The following is a 13,204-nucleotide window of genomic DNA, read 5'->3' as shown; positions in this document are numbered from 1 at the left end:
ACGAAATATTTAGTTAAATACAAAGAGTACGAAATTTTAATATGACAATTTTAGAAGTATTATACTACCAAGCCATTTGTCTATGAATGATTTGATACTTGGTTTGACGAGCAAGTGGGTCCATGAACAAGAGTTTTAGAGTAAAGATTTTTCGTTTCGATAAGTACCTAATCCGGCAGCTGTTGGTACTTTCACCTGCGCGGGCGCCGCCGCCCCAACATTGTCAATGCGGCTATGCACCCGATTCGCTTACCTAATATACGAAGTTTGCGAAACTGGGCCTAAACGGCTAGACACGCGCCGAATGCCTACGATTTAGAAATAGGAGCAATCTAATTAAGTTCAAAGTTTTTCAGAATTGTCTTGGTAAGTGGCAATTTTGGGATAATTCATTGAAATTTTAAATGACACTTAATTAAATACCAAATTGCATTTTAAACATTAATAAAGTTTCGTTCCACATAAAAGCTGAAAGAAGTGTTTATTAAATAGTGCTTATTAATATTCATTTATAATATCAAACTATTCAATTGCATTTTCTTCATGTATCTTATTAAATAGATTAGTTTCCAATGCATATTTGTCAAAATATTGATGTCATAGCTATCACATTAAGTAATGTATCCCAATAATACTAAACCTAATTACCAGTTTCTATTATATTCCTTGACAAAAATAATTAGTTTGCGACTTATATCATGTGATTAATGGCTTCAATTACAATCACTGATTACCTTGCAAATCAACTTCAATGTTGCTTAATAGGTAATTCTTGCAGACAATAAAGTCTTGAATTAAAAATATATTAGTACTGTTATTATGTACTAGACTCACAGAAAATACAATGTTCTTTTAAGTATGGCAAATGAGGTTACATTTAAAGTACCTATATAATTTTGTTGTTAGTTTAAATAACACATTGGTATTTCGTAGCATTATTTAATGTGGAAACACTTTCCCAATTTTTGAATGTAACAATTACAAATTGTATTGAAAAAAGTAAAATTATAAAGAAGTTACATTATTATAATGTTTTATTATAGTATAGATCTAATTCAGTGTATAGAATCTTTATGTTCTTTTTGGTTTTAAGTAAATAACTTTCACCAGCTGCTAAGTAGGCTGTATGTTTATTTCTTAACTTTTCTACTTCCTTGTGGGTCTATGCTAAATGTGCCCGTAATTTGTTTCCCACACTTCGTGCTAACTTGTCATTGTATGTTGAGCATTGTCAAATACGCAGCATAACTTACCAAAACCAAAATTCATTCTAAAACATACCACATAAGTCCTTAATATTTCAAATATGTTTTGAATGTAAAAAGATATTACAAAAATACTTTAGTAAGTTATCTTATCAAGTAAGAAATAATAGTATGAAAGAAATTACTCAGAAATTACAGTGATTTCAGGCTAGGTAAAAATTCATTAGAGGTCTCTCTACTATCTAGAAATTTAAAACTTAAACATGGCACAGTAATACTAGTTTACAGCCAATAACAAACAATTTATAAATAAGGATTTCATGTTATCAGTAAATTCTCAATATGGTTTTAATTTACCAATAAGCCACTCATTTAATAAACTATGCAACATTACCTTGTTTGCAACAGTTATGTGTACATGACTAGTTATTTGCCATTTAAAATGCATGTTCAATGCATTTACTGTCTTTCAAACATTCAAAGTGAAAGATAAAATACAATCTTTATAATGTAGTGGTTACAATATGGCACAGAGTAAAGGAGCATATGATTTAATGCTAATCAATATCTTTTAAACCATTCTGCTGTTTGTCACCTACTTGATGACCTCAATAGGTTTTAACATGCATGCAGGTTGATATTAAAATAAAGTTAATTAGGACAGGCATAAAGGATAGAGTTTTTCATCTATGTAAGCTGGCTGTACAGAACCAACAATGGCATCAATTTTATTTAGTTTATACTTACATAGTTATGTAAACAATAAGGCTTAAAACCTCTTTTGTCTTGAATAGAACATCAAAAAGTAAATTTATTGCCAGCAAGGGTATTTTATGATCTGAAGAGTATTGAAAGGACCACTTCCAAAGATTCAATCACTTCAAAAATTACTTTTTAAAGTGTTGCTATAACTTTATTTTATTAAATAGGTAACTGCAATATGGCTAAGTAAGCTTTTTGACTGAGGTTTTTTTTTGTATACTTCATTTTTTTTAGCATAATAATATCATAAGGAATTAGTATATCATCATGGCAACCAAAGTAAAACATGTAAGAATTTCATATAAAAATAATGGCAGAAATTTATTAATTACTTTTATATATGTTACCTACACCACCAGCAAGTAAACTCAATTGTATCTACAACGCATAAATAATAATTACTCAGTTGTAACATTATCATTAATCAAACATACAGCGCCATCTTTTGTAATAACAAAGGACTACGTAAAGTGATGTTGATTAGTAGTAAGAAAAAATGTTGCCTTGAAATATAATCTTTACTGAATAGTTGATGTTTGTTGTTTTCTAGTAATAAAAAAAAACTGTTAAAATTTAACATTTAATATGAAGTTTAGTAAAAGTTATACATCCTTTGTAATGATGCAACAGATTTGAAGTTTGTATAAAGTTAGTATTATCAGAATAACAAGAAGTACAGCAATATTTTCACACATTGCATGATTCTGGCATTGAGTTTGAGTAGTCAACTCATTTGCTTTTTCAGCTATTATCAATATTACACAATGTATAAATAAAGATAACTTTTTAAAATTAATGTACATTCTGGAATCAAGAATTGAAACCTCTGTACAGTTTTCATGTTAAGAAAATCTTGTTACTATAATAATGTAAAGTTATAATACATAACACAAACAGTTTTTGAATTAGTGGCATGAAATATGATATGTTCCACATAATTTCCAGGTCATAAATTCTTTATTGAAAAAAAAAATATAATGTTTGATAAATCAATCTAAATTGCAACGTGAAATATAGTAAATATTCCCTTACAAACAACTTGTTGTGCTATGACCTGTGGTAATGATAATGCATAACTGATTTCTCAAAATACAATATACGAATTTTTATATCGAATAATACTATTAGAATCAATTACATCGACAAGTATTGCGTGGTGTTTTTCCAGTAGGTAAACCAGATAAGTAAGACTTGATCGTCTTGAATGTTTTTATTCAGAATTCAATTGAAATCTCTCGGATGGGAACAATATCCCCTTACGAGAAATGATAGCGAGTAAAAATGTACGAATTGTAACATAACTCCACGGTAAACGTCCAATTCCGCAACAATAAGTCCGAATTCTCTAATTATAGCCGTATGAAATGTAAATCTGTGAAAATAACAGAGCAAATTTTCTACATGTTGACGTGGCGTGACATTGGAGAGGAGTATATATCGCAATGCTACCTACATAAACTTGTTTTGAAGCCAATTATCATAATTAGAAAACTGATTTGTTGGATTAAAACTTCTAAATTTGCAGTTTCATTTCAATTACTGTAATATAAGTATGGCGCCTGACATTGTTGGCTTATCTTTATTTTGGTCTAACAATATGGCGATTGGACTTACCCTATTATTTCTAAGGAAGTCTTCGATTGCTTTCAGCGCTGAATCCGTTAATTTCACAAACACTAGTTCCTTGTTTTCTTTATAACTAGACTCCGATGATAACCCATACTGAACACCTGCTGGCAAGGCCGCCATTTCTTATTCACTATTCGCACTGTGGACCAGCTGACTCCTTTGCTAGTCGTCACGATTCATATCATTCACACATTTTCTTAACCGTAATCACAAATTCACAACCTATATAAAATTATAATTACAACAACAAAAGGGTTTTAGAAGTCCAAATTAACAATCTTTTTGTAACCCCATCGACTCGGCCTTTGTTGGCAGCGCTCTCAGTCTGCAAGGCCGCACTGACTGTCATGCGCAATGGCGCTTTTGACAGGAAACGCGAGCATTCACTGCGACACTAGCGCCAATAAGCAGTTGGTAACAAGTATTTTGGATTATTGCTAACTTCAGACATGTCAAAATTTACAATATTTTTTTAATTTTTACGAAATAACAAATGAAAATCTGTGAATTAACAGTAATAAATGTAAGCAGATAGTTTACTTTGTTCGTTAAACTGCATTTTAACATAAAAGCATTTGTTTTAAATACCTTCTTGCCGTACTTAACTTTGGAGGTTATGTTTCATCTAGTTTCGTAAGACTGAGACACCTCACATACGTGTACGGTGTTATTGCCTCTCATATCTGTTCATTTCATATATGTAATTACAAAATATTTATGATTATAAGCCTAATATATCAATAATATACACCAAACACTGTCAAATCCGGTAAGTTCTTAGCTTTAAGGCTCTATCTTTTGTGTTTATCTTTTCTGCATTGTTCCAGATTTTTCAAGATTCTAACCTACATTCTTTTTTTATATATTTCAGAGTTAAACTCGTTATCAACAATGGGTACCTTAGAAGAGAAGAAACATCTTATAACACGCAACTTACAGGAAGTTTTAGGAGATGAAAAGCTCACTGAAATCCTGAAGCAAAGAGATCTTAAAATTTACTGGGGCACAGCTACTACTGGACGTCCCCACGTCGCTTATTTTGTCCCTATGTCAAAAATCGCAGACTTTCTAAAGGCTGGATGTGAGGTAACTATACTGTTTGCTGATCTACATGCTTACTTAGATAATATGAAAGCTCCATGGGAATTATTAGCCCTCCGTACTCAATACTATGAAGCAGCAATCAAAGCTATGCTACAGTCAATTGATGTGCCATTAGAGAAGTTGAAATTTGTTAGAGGAACTGAATACCAGCTTAGCAAAGAATACACTTTGGATGTCTACAGAATGTCATCTGTTATAACCGAGCATGATGCTAAAAAGGCTGGAGCTGAGGTAGTGAAGCAGGTTGATCATCCTCTACTGAGTGGTCTCCTGTACCCTGGCCTGCAAGCTTTAGATGAGGAGTACCTGAAAGTAGATGCTCAATTTGGTGGTGTTGACCAGAGGAAAATATTTACCATGGCTGAGAAATACTTACCTCAACTTGGATATGCCAAGCGAGTACATTTAATGAACCCTATGGTACCTGGTCTTACTGGTGGTAAAATGTCAGCATCTGAAGAAGACAGCAAAATTGATCTTTTGGATAATCCAGCAAATGTAAAGAAGAAGCTCAAGAAAGCTTTCTGTGAGCCTGGTAACATTGCTGAAAATGGTGTCTTGTCTTTCACCAAGTTTGTAGTTTTTCCTCTGATGAAGAGTGGTGAAACATTTAAAATTTGTAGGGCACCAGAACATGGTGGCAATGCTGAGTATTCTAATTTTGAAGACCTAGAAGCTGCTTATGCTAAGCAGGATATTCATCCAGGAGATTTAAAAGCCAGTGTAGAGCAAGCCATCAACAAGCTTTTAGCACCTGTTCAAGAAATATTCAAGGACCCTAAGCTGCAAGAACTAGCTAAAAAAGCTTACCCTCCACCGACTAAAGTTAAAGGTAATGCTTCTGCAGCTGCAGATGAAGTTACTCCCGCAAAACTCGATATTAGAGTTGGGCGGATAGTTGAAGTTTCTAGACATCCTGACGCAGATGCTCTCTATGTTGAAAAGATAGATTTGGGTGAAGAGGAACCTAGGACTGTGGTTTCTGGATTAGTCAACTATGTACCTGAAGAGGAAATGCAGAATCGAGATGTAGTTGTTTTATGTAATTTAAAACCAGCTAAAATGCGAGGTGTTGAGTCAAAAGGTATGGTGCTCTGTGCCTCTGTTGATGAACCTAAGCAGGTTGAGCCTCTCTTAGCCCCAGAAGGCAGCAAGCCTGGAGATAGAGTTGTCATTGAAGGGTATGAAACTGGAGAACCTGATGATGTTTTGAATCCCAAGAAAAAGGTATGGGAAAAACTGCAAGTGGACTTGAAAACAAATGATGGACTATTTGCTGTTTGGCAGGGCAATAAACTCATTAGCAAAGTAAATGGTAATCCTGTTACTACTAAGTCTATGAAAAATGCGCCTATAAAATAGGTGGCTTTATTTAGTTTCAAATATTGTTATTCAGGGGAATCTTTTGCATTGTATTTGCATTTTTATTTCTAATGTATCAGTAATATTCTTCCAACACACCTGCTTAATTTATGATTTGAATGTTAATAAAATATATATTTTTAATTGCGTTACTTTTATTTTTGTTTTAGACTATAATAATAAATTGAATAAAATATAAATTCAATGTGCCTAGAATTTGGTAAAAGCAGATCAGTATCGCCATCTTTTTGAAAACTTTTGACTAACTGTTAAATTCGATGAGTTGTCATAAGATGTCGCTATTACGAACATGGTGCAGGGTTGCAAACTTAAAATATATCATTTTTAATTAAAGTGTACATTTTTTCATGTATTTTTACAGATATCATTATATTGATGCTTATAATGAAAATCACTATTCCCTATTCCGTTTTGTAAGATGATACCTTGGGCTTCACTCATTCAAAGATTACTAGAGTAATATCATTATTTGATGATGTAGTCTAATGACAATTGTAGGTCCAGACAAAAACAATTTAGTCTTCTTCGAATACATGTTTTGTTTAATACATAGAGTAAAATAAAAGTTAAATATCTAAGGTTTAATATGTAATAGAAAAACAATGATAAAACATGATTTTCGTTTCATGCACTCGCTTTACTAATTAGTCTTACCTACATTTAGCCCCTACATCATGTATTCCATATTAGTGTTACCGTTTAATGGTACTCGACATTGAGAATTAATTCAAACCTTTATTGGGACTTCTAGACAAGCCATATATATTTTTCATTTTAGAAATTCTTACAGAATACACTTTTTCCCTTTTTCTTGTATAAGAAAGGTATCACTTTAACTTACAACTGACATTGTAAAGCGTAATCATTTTTGGCCATAAAGTATTGTATGACGGACAACTTACGCGCAGAAAAATTATGGTTATGATTCTAACGGGTTTACACTGCACTTCACTGCAGCCATACCTTCTTAATTAATATTTGCATCTAATCAGTAATAGAATCTCGTGTGGCACAAATATTATTGTCTTCATAAGTAATTTGCTGATTCCGTGACGTATACTCGAATCTGACTGCATTAAGGATTCAAAGATTTGATTTTTTTAAGTTGCTTTTTATTATCGCTTTTATTGTTTAGGATTTTGATATTTTCAATATTCTGATAACTATAATGAGATACAATTCATAAGTCTCACTCTCACATCTAAAAAAATGTCGAGGCAGTTAGTTACGTCTCTTACTATTAGCACATAAGAATAATATAAATGAGCATTATATTTGAAAAAAACATTAAACAATAATGACGAGCATTCAACATATATTACTACAATATAAGACTAGATTCTAAAATAGCCTCTTCTCAATCTATCATAATGATCGGAACTTAGGGAAATGTCAATGTGTAATTATCACCATGCATAACGGTTATTCGATCGCGGTTCCTGGGTTGCCACCATCACCTTTTATTGTGAGAATTTGAACGTCGTAAAGTGACGCTGCCGCGCCGTTCTATGTCGTGTTATGTGCTGTCTCGCTTACACAATCGCAACAATCTAACTTTTTTAGGTAGTGGTTGGTCCAATACAAATACCTACTATCTTACAGAACAGCTAAACTTACTCTGGTTATTAGTTGAAACTGAAGAAAATATAGAGATGAATATTCCAATGTTTTATGTATTTCTCATAAAAAAAATATATATCGACGAACCTTAAAATCTAGATGTTTTTTAACAAATTGGAGCCAAACTGGATACAAATATTAATAAATAATAATACTTAAACGTTTGTGTCAGAATACAATATAGGTTGTGGAAACAAGAGCTCTTTATTACGTGCAATCTAAAGTATCGAAGGTACTTCATACAGTAAGTTCAATATCAATGCTATCAGGTACACAATGTCGCTGCACATAATATAACAGCATCAAACCATAAAACTTATCTCATTATCACCAACTGTACATTACGACTCTTTTAAACCGTTTGGAGACTGGTAACGCCATCTATTATTTCAGGTGTAAACTAAGCGGCTTTACTTTTGTGACAACTCGTCGTCATTAGTCGTAATTTACAAAAGGGGCATCCCGGTTGGTCGAATATGAGGAAAAAGGCTTAATATTAATGAACGATCAGATATATTTTGATAACAACAAAATGTACAATTCAAAATATTTATCTAGTTGAGCTTTTGGTTAATTTCTTACATGTTACAAATATTGTAGAGTCGACTACTATTCGTACTTGTTACTTGTTTTTTTAAACTATAATTTAAATTAATACTGTTAGGTATGTAGGAAAACACACTAGATATAAGAAGATTACTTAAGGGGTATTCATATTACTTTAGTAAGGGATTGCATTTTTCGTCTCTTCTTAAATTTATTGCAAACTTACGGATTACGAAAGTACCCACAATGTGAGTGCGCAAACTACTTTATCAGCATCAAAATAACTTACACAAAGCCCATAATATAGTTATTAGGATAACGTGCTACCTATGTATTTTATATGAAAGTAGTTTGATTAGTGGTTGTGGAATTAATAGGTAGGTAAGGGTATCTATTGAGCGAATAAGACAATCAAATGATCACCTAACAAGCTAAGATACAGTAAAAATGTTTCCGCATATTAACAAATATAGTATACAGATTATTTTTAGGATGTATTTAGTATCACGCAGTATATAAAGTCAGTACCTAGGTATGTATATAAAGTGCTGGCTTATAAGGTGAAAATTTTGGTACAATAATTCAGTAACAGAAATCAAAATAAGTAATTCTTATTAATTTTCAGGAAATCAAACTCCCCGATGAGCTACTATGCACAATGGGTAATCGGTGTGTATGGGATATACATTAACACTTAAGATATCTATAACAGGTTTATCTATTTTGAATTGTTGATCGAAATAATAATAAAGAAAGATCATAACGCTCATGATAAAATGAACGAGACAAACAATTAAAAATTAATTGCATTTATTTGTGAATCGAGATTTAGGATTCCTCAACCATAGAAATTAAATTGAATACGATAAAGATAATCGTTTTTTTTTCTTGTAATAGATATAAGAAATACATACTATGATTTAAAATCATTCTTCGTCTCTATACGAGGGTAGCGTTGGGCCTTTGCTAAGAGGATAATAATAAAACTAGGCCATTAATATATGCATCGCAGTTGAATACAATAAATGCATGGCGATAAAATTAGATATTCAATAACGGGAAGGGGTCGGAGGTCCGCCATTTTGGAGCTTCGGTCAGACGGGGCTACGGGCGAAGGGGGACGGCGCATGCGTACAGCTCGCACCCGCACCCTGTTAGGGCCGGGACTTCTGCAAGTGCCATGTCAAAAAACACGTTATTCTCTCCCCTAATTCTACTAACCTAGTACGTCTTAATAAGTGAAATTAATCACATACGCCCTGATTTACGTGATTCCACAATAATACGTTATCTCCGACCGGCATCGAGGAATCGCGAAGAACTCTTGAAATATTTATCAGCCCCAACAATGACAGGGAACGGCTGATTGGACAGTGATTCATTGGTGTTAATATTTATGTGGGAACATCGGACATCTTTCGGTAAAAACCAGTGAACGATTTACAAGTGTTATAAAAACTATATTTTAGTAAACATAGTGGATGTGCAATCAGTGACAACTGTGACAAGTGACTCTCTGGATCTGAATTGCAGCGATTAGTAAGAATAATAATGGGATGACATTAAATACAGATGGAAAAGGTTTGGCGTCGGGTTGGTCTCCATTCCTCTCGCAAGAAGAGGGATGGAAGCGGAACTAGCCGAGAACCGCCGCCGCCATCCGCACCACAGGAAGCTGAATACCAGAACATACATACGCTGAGAACAGCTGACTTGATAAGACAAAGGCAGGGCGAGGAGAAATCGACCCTACGCTCCTCCTACATTATAAGGAACGGGGATAACTTTATACTGGTCGAAAGACGTCGTCGTCGGCGTCGTCGAAGTGGAACCAGAGCTTCATCTGGCAGCCGACATCATACTCCACCTGTGGAGGAAAACGCTCGCGCGGAACAGAAGCGACGCCCTCCAGCCAGATTGAAGATCTTCGGCATACAATGGCCATTACATTCCAGCGACTCTAGGTAAGCCTTCATCATTTACATTAGAATAATGCTGGTTACTTTATCAGCTAGGTTCATTATACTGCAATACGGTAGATTGCACGACATGATTACAGCCTGCCTTATGTAAACTTGCAGTTACTCAGAGTCGATGCAACAAAGCAACAAGCGATCAAGGCGAAGTAATTTATAGTTTGAGCATAAAAAAATAATTGTAGGCCTAGGCAATGTTGAATGATTAAATGTAAATTAAATTCTTCAATGATGCAGATCTTTGATTCTTACGTACTGATTATGTACTATGTTCTTTAGGATTATAAACGTATTTGAGGTTAAATGTACATTCTATAGACATTAAGTACACTTGAATCATATCCGTACCTACATAAAAGATCAATGGCAGTTCCTCTCTCTTTCCTTGGGTGTTGTTTAGGGATATATGTACCTATATCCGTATCATTTCAATGATGCTTTGTGTATATCCTATTATACATATTTGGGTACCTACAATACACCAGTCATTCCTAAACATTGTATACCATGTTTTGTCTTTAGTTCTTTTTTAATAATCACCCTGTTACTAAGGCACCACTGTCTGTTGTGATGTTTGTCAGAAAGCTGCATTTCATGAGTCGAGATAAAATTTCCACACATGATACGAGTACCTTAGAGCTATAGAGCTTCTAGAATGATAATAAAAAATCTAGCTAAAAGAAGAAAGAACGGTATATATTTCTTTCTTTTTACCTACATACTTGTACATAAACAAATTGCAATACGCGTCGCGAATAGCAAAGATAAATAATAATAAATATATATAATTATAAAAAAAATGTTTATTTCATAAAAACATGAGCACATGCACTGTTATGTAAAGAAGTTTGACGATGTTTTTTTGTTTTCATGCGCTGATTATAATTTGATTATATCAGTCAGTGGAATCTATACGAAAAACATCGACAAAGTATTCATATCGTTAGAATCATACACTTATTATATAAACCTAGTTGTTGCCCGCGACTCCGTCTGCGTGGACTTTAGTTTAGCGTTCGGTGGTCCTCGTTTCCATGAAAATATATCCCCTTAGTGATCTTATAGCTTTTACACATTTTTTTCAATTTTCCCTCGGGAACTATTTCAGAAATCGGGATAAATGGTAGCCTATGTTCTTTTCCATGTCAATGGCTATGTGCATGCCAAATTTCATCCAAATCCGTTGAGCCGTTTTGGCGTGATTGAGTAACAAACATCCAAACATTCACACTTTCACATTTATAATATTAGTTAGGATTATGTTTATGAAATATTCTTACAGTGAAACTGGAAAGATTCACGTGCTAACTCACGAGTGCTTATCCCGTTGGAGATAAGAGTCATTATTTATTGATTCAGTTTTATAACAAGTAATTACGATAACAAATTAAAATGTGATACGATATCGTTGAATATTAGAATTAGTTGGAACTGTTGTTACGAGTCTATGAAGGATAATTTCAGGTTTTTCCAGCAAGGATGAGTAACGAAGGATGGGTTTTTAAAGAACCGATACTTACGCTTCATTTCTTTAGTCTACGGAAGAAAAGTTCTAAATAAGCTAGGTAAAGTACGCTTTACCTAGATTATTTAGAACTTTGTCTTTTTTCGACAAAACGATAATTATTTTTCTTAAAAATCCCATTGAAACTATTTGGTATAAAGTTGTGTTTACTTTTTTGTTATTTTTTGGTCTGGATTTATGAAATAATAAATAATATTAGCACATGTTGAGTAATAAGGAAAATAAGGAAATAGATTAAGAAAAGTTCAAAATAACGTAACGTAGATTAAGATTAGATAATGATTCATTAAAGCACTCTCCGCTGAAGCAAAATAGTAATTAACAGTACATAAACAGTAACTTATTTAAATTAATAAGAAACAAAATGTTTACTTAATGTAGATCAATAACGGTATATTGCAAAACAATAAACTAACACTTTTCTTTTCCTGATTTCCTTTGTGCTTTCCTGTTAAAAAAACAATTGTGTACCATAAACACTAGATGTAGCCCAGAAAAATAACTCCCTAAAAAAGCAGTTTCTACCTTCAATCAAAATCCAGCCGCAGGTTATGACGAATCGATTTGTTTTGATAAAAAAGACAACCGATTGGCTGCTATCCATATGATTTAATAATAATTCAAAATAGACTCTTACGAGGTTGACCGAGGTGGAGGTGTCGAGAATATCTGGGCCTGTGTGCCCCAGGTTCTCAAATCCTTCTGTTAGTTATGCTGTGCTACCCTACCAACTTGTGTGTAGAACACTGCAAGTAGTATATTCTTTTTCCATAAATCGCGCGCTCTTGTCAATGAAATACATTTTTACGTTTCGATAAGCGTCAGTGGATGGAGACTTCTTAACTTATCTTAGGAGGATTTTCTACTGTACTAAGCATTGTATCGCATTACCATACACTGATACGAACACGCGGGTGACGCTGAGGTTTAGGTTTAGTCAGGAAGAGTCTGACACTACCCGTACCCTCCGCCGCGCCGAGGCAGCCTATGTCCATGAGGAAAAAGCTTAAACATTTTGATTCTAAATAATCTTTATCATTATTATTTTATTGCCAGGCACACGTCAATAACTCGTCGATTCTGTCGCGGGAGGCGCTCCCGTGAGGACAACGAGCTCTACCGCTCCAACAGCTTCAAGTTCGAGAGGTTCGCCAGGGAACCGCCGGCTGATGAGTTCGCTTCAGGATCACAGGTATGTACACTGCCACCATCATCCTAGCCTGTGCCCAACTATGTTGGGGTCGGCTTCCAGTCTTACCGGATGCAGCAATATACCAGTGTTTTACAAGGAGCGACTGCCTATCTGACCTCGTCAACTCAGTTACCTGAGTAGCATGATACCTCTTGGCCAGACTGGTTTTCAGATTTTCTAGATAAACTTGTGTGGGTATATCTAAGTCACGAGCTACACAGCCAAACATTCTTAGTAAGAATAACTACGATTAAGTTTTGTC

At 34.0% G+C, this 13,204-nt stretch overlaps 3 protein-coding genes across 5 annotated transcripts in view; 2 read left to right on the top strand and 1 right to left on the bottom strand.

Annotated features, from left to right (window-relative positions):
- Positions 1 to 3,934, bottom strand: part of LOC113503428 (RNA polymerase II elongation factor ELL) — a 46,259-nt gene extending 42,325 nt beyond the window's left edge. For both annotated transcript variants that reach the window (XM_026885400.1, XM_026885401.1), the window contains exon 1: positions 3,582 to 3,934. In XM_026885400.1, the coding sequence (XP_026741201.1) occupies positions 3,582 to 3,716 (135 nt within the window). In that variant the 5' untranslated portion in view covers positions 3,717 to 3,934. The remainder of the gene's footprint in view (positions 1 to 3,581) is intronic.
- A 93-nt stretch (positions 3,935 to 4,027) lies between these two features.
- Positions 4,028 to 6,206, top strand: LOC113503429 (tyrosine--tRNA ligase, cytoplasmic). Of its 2 annotated transcripts, none has more exons than XM_026885404.1 (2): positions 4,028 to 4,119; positions 4,468 to 6,206. In XM_026885404.1, exon 2 carries the CDS (start codon positions 4,488 to 4,490, stop codon positions 6,060 to 6,062), a length of 1,575 nt encoding a protein of 524 aa, XP_026741205.1. In that variant the 5' UTR covers positions 4,028 to 4,119; positions 4,468 to 4,487; the 3' UTR covers positions 6,063 to 6,206. The 2 variants fall into 2 exon arrangements, with proteins under 2 accessions (XP_026741205.1, XP_026741203.1); XM_026885402.1 differs by lacking the exon at positions 4,028 to 4,119 and adding an exon at positions 4,126 to 4,365.
- A 2,855-nt stretch (positions 6,207 to 9,061) lies between these two features.
- On the top strand, positions 9,062 to 13,002 carry LOC113503432. Its single transcript, XM_026885408.1, has 2 exons — positions 9,062 to 10,213; positions 12,807 to 13,002. Exons 1-2 carry the CDS (start codon positions 9,822 to 9,824, stop codon positions 12,967 to 12,969), a joined length of 555 nt encoding a protein of 184 aa, XP_026741209.1. The 5' UTR covers positions 9,062 to 9,821; the 3' UTR covers positions 12,970 to 13,002.
- Positions 13,003 to 13,204: the final 202 nt, after the last annotated feature.

Source organism: Trichoplusia ni, chromosome 19 (genome assembly GCF_003590095.1).
Source record: "Trichoplusia ni isolate ovarian cell line Hi5 chromosome 19, tn1, whole genome shotgun sequence".
NCBI classification, from domain to species: Eukaryota; Metazoa; Arthropoda; class Insecta; order Lepidoptera; family Noctuidae; genus Trichoplusia; species Trichoplusia ni.
The sequence above is the reverse complement of the archived record's forward strand: the minus strand, read 5'-3'. Positions and strand labels throughout refer to the sequence as shown.